At 61.8% G+C, this 3,087-nt stretch overlaps 1 protein-coding gene across 1 annotated transcript; it reads right to left on the reverse strand.

Annotated features, from left to right (window-relative positions):
• Positions 1-207: 207 nt before the first annotated feature.
• Positions 208-914, reverse strand: LOC102526540 (polyadenylate-binding protein 1-like 2). Its single transcript, XM_006219911.3, has one exon. It carries the CDS (start codon positions 897-899, stop codon positions 297-299), a length of 603 nt encoding a protein of 200 aa, XP_006219973.1. The 5' UTR covers positions 900-914; the 3' UTR covers positions 208-296.
• Between the last annotated feature and the right edge of the window lie 2,173 nt (positions 915-3,087).

Raw genomic sequence — 3,087 nt, forward strand, 5'->3', positions numbered from 1 at the left:
AGGGGGAGAGAAAGAGACGAGAGAGAGAGAGAGAGAGAGAGAGAGAGAGAGAGAGAGAGAGAGAGAGAGAGAGAGAGAGAGAGAGAGAGAGAGAGAGAGAGAGAGAGAGAGAGAGAGAGAGAGAGAGAGAGAGAGAGAGAGAAGGGGGGGGGGAGAGAGAGAGAGACAGAGAGACCTGCACTCCCAATACAATACACTGCTGGTGGGTTAGGGGGGCAAAGTTGGGGAGGGGGGAGTTGTAAACCGGGTGGGAGCCAAGGTTTGGCTCTGCTGGCTGGCTCGCTCTTGGGATGTCTTCATCGCAAGGTGGCCTCTTCGTCGGTGTCTTCCTCGAAATCCTTGACGTCAGCACTGGTGGACTGCCTGGCCCAGGCTCCCCTTTCGGCCTCTCGTTCTTTATGCGACTTGAATCTCCCAACGAAAATTTTGCGGTAGTTCAGGAACATGCCATTCATCGCATCGATGGCCCGCTCGGCGGACTCCTGCTTCTGGAAGTGCACAAACCCGTAGCCCTTGGGCCCCTTTTCGTCGCAGGCCACTTTGCAGGAGAGGATGTTGCCGAACGCCGAGAAGATGTTGTACAGCGCCTTGTTGTCAATGGTCTTGCCCAGGTTCTTGATGAAGACGTTGCCCACCCCGCTCTTGCGGAGCGAGGGGTCCCGCTGGGACCACATGATGCGCACTGGCCTGCCCTTGATGACATCAAAGTTCAGGGTCTCCAGGGCCCGCTTGGCGTCCACTGGTTGCTGGTAGTTGACATACGCGTAGCCCAACGAGCGGCGGGTGATCTTGTCCCTGCAAATGCGGATAGAGAGGATCGGCCCCGCCGGGCTGAACTTCTCGTACAGCATTGCCTCTGTCACCTCAGGGTGCAGGTCGCCCACGTACAGCGAGGCCATAGGAAAGTCTGGGTTCCCTTCGGAGCCCCCGCCCGTCTCCGCATCCGCATCGGCATCCGCGGCGGCAGCCGCTGCTGCAGCCGCCGCCGCCGCCGCCGCCGCCGCCGCCGCCGCTACCGCTGCGGCCACCTCCGCATCCGCATCCGCATCCACATCCGACTCCCCCAAGGGGGGCGCCGCAGCCTCCGTTGCTGCTGCGGCGGCTGCGGCGGCGGCGGCGGCGGCGGCGGCGGCTTCGGCCGCGCTGGCCTCCGCCACGGCCACGGCCGCTGCCGCCAGGGCAGCCTCCTCCTCTTCTCCCGCCAGGGCTGCAGCCGCCTCCGCCAGGGTGGCCTCCGCCACTGCCTCCTCTACTGAGGCCTCGGCCTCCACCTCAGCCTCCACCTCTGCTTCCGCCTCCGCCACGGAGGCCTCCGCCACCGCCTCTGCCACGGTCGCCGCCGCAGCCTCCGCCGCCGCCGCCGCTGCCGCCGCCACCGCCGCCGCCACTGTCGCCGCTGTCGCCACGGTCGCCGGTGCCTCCGGGCCGCTGCCGCGACCTCCCTTCCCGCGAACTGGGGGAGCGGAGAGGCGGGGGAGGGCAGGAGGGCCGGTGGGCGCCGGAACCCGGGCCGGGGGCTCGAGCGCGAGCCGGGGCGGGGGACCCGGGGCCAGCCGATCTGGCGCGTCCCAGTCACCTGGGATGGCGAGTGCTGCCAGGAGCGCGCCGGTGCGAGTCGCCGCAGCCTGCAGCCTGCTGCTGCCGCCGCCGCTCGGTCGTGGGCTAGCGTGCGGGGCGCGGGCGGGCGGCGTGTGGTGGGGGGCGGGGGGTGTTGGCGTCTGTGGTCCGGGCAGCTGGGAAGGCTTCTGTCTCTTTGGTTCCCCCTGTGGCTGCTGCGGGGCTGCGGGGCCACGGGTGGTGGGAGGGGGCGGGAGCGGGAAGCTTGGGGCTGGGGGGCCGGGGTGTGAGTCCTCAGCCTCTCGGGTCGCCTGGATATTTATGAGGAGGAAGCCAGGGAAAGGGCGCCACTGTGGACTGAGGGACCAGGTGTTAGATTTAGGGAGTTTTGTTTGATCCCTCCTCTCCCCATAGAACCTTTAAATGATTCAATCAGGTGCCTTGCAAGAGAGGGTGGGTGGCGTTGAGAATACATTTGCCCGGCCTAAACAAAGCCACGAAAAATGGTTTTCTCGCATTCGGGGGTTTCCCCCCACCTCAGCGCGCGCACCCACTCTTCAACATCACCGCCACCGAGGAAACAACTCCTGAGCGGGAGCTGGGGCAAGCGGGGCAAGCTCCTCCTGCAGCCTGCTGACCCATTTTCTCAGAGATCCCTCCCCTTTTTCCAGCTCTTTCCCTCCTCTGCAACACTTGCAAAAGGGGACATAAAGAACACGTATTCATTCATCCATAATGCCATGCCACAAATACTTATGGAGCCAATGCCGGTCCCTAGGGATACAGGGGTCTGGGAAGCGGGAGGAAATCGACTGGTTTTGAGCTTGTCCTTGGGAGCAGGCTGGGCTGGAAACCATGCCCCTGCTCCAGGCTACGGGAAAACTAGGGACCTAGGGTTCTTGAGCGTCCCCCCCCCAACTCCTCCCGCCCTTGCCATCTCAATTCATGCAGCCTGCAAGTGAGGGAAGTCAAGAGCACCCTGTCCTTAGTGCTGTCCTCCGTGATAGGTGAGGAAAGCCAAACCAAGGGCTGGGGACAGAGCCTGGTCCCGAGCCAGGCACTAGCTTCCCCCAAGGGAGCTCCAAAAGGTGAGCAACAGTCCACCACGTCGAGGCAGGACAGAAGGCTTTCTAGACATAGGGATCAGTCTGTGTCCAAGGCCCTGTAGCATGCTAGCTAGCACCTGCATGGTCACTTCTGGTCATGCGTAATTGTCTGGCGTGGATAGCGCTTATGATCTCCAAGAGTAGATGGCAAGAGATGGGACTGGAAGGTGTGGGGCCCTGAAAAGCTAGCTAAGGAGCTTGGACTCTAAACCCAAGCTCATGGGCCCACTCAGCATATTCAAGGAGGAACTCGATATGGTCAGATATTTAGAAAGAGCACAAATTAAACATCAATACAGAACTCACTAAGAGAGTAGATCTAAAGAGCTCTCATTACATGGGGGAAAATGTGTAACTGCTGAGGTGATGGGCGTTTGCTAAACTTACTGTGATAATCACTTAGCGATATAAACAGATATCAAAT

The sequence above is a fragment of the Vicugna pacos genome, unplaced genomic scaffold (genome assembly GCF_048564905.1).
Source record: "Vicugna pacos unplaced genomic scaffold, VicPac4 scaffold_184, whole genome shotgun sequence".
Taxonomy (NCBI): Eukaryota; Metazoa; Chordata; class Mammalia; order Artiodactyla; family Camelidae; genus Vicugna; species Vicugna pacos.

Bases quoted from the DNA above. Each gene is read 5' to 3' on its own strand.
- LOC102526540 (XM_006219911.3), bottom strand. From the start codon at position 899: ATGGCCTCGCTGTACGTGGGCGACCTGCACCCTGAGGTGACAGAGGCA.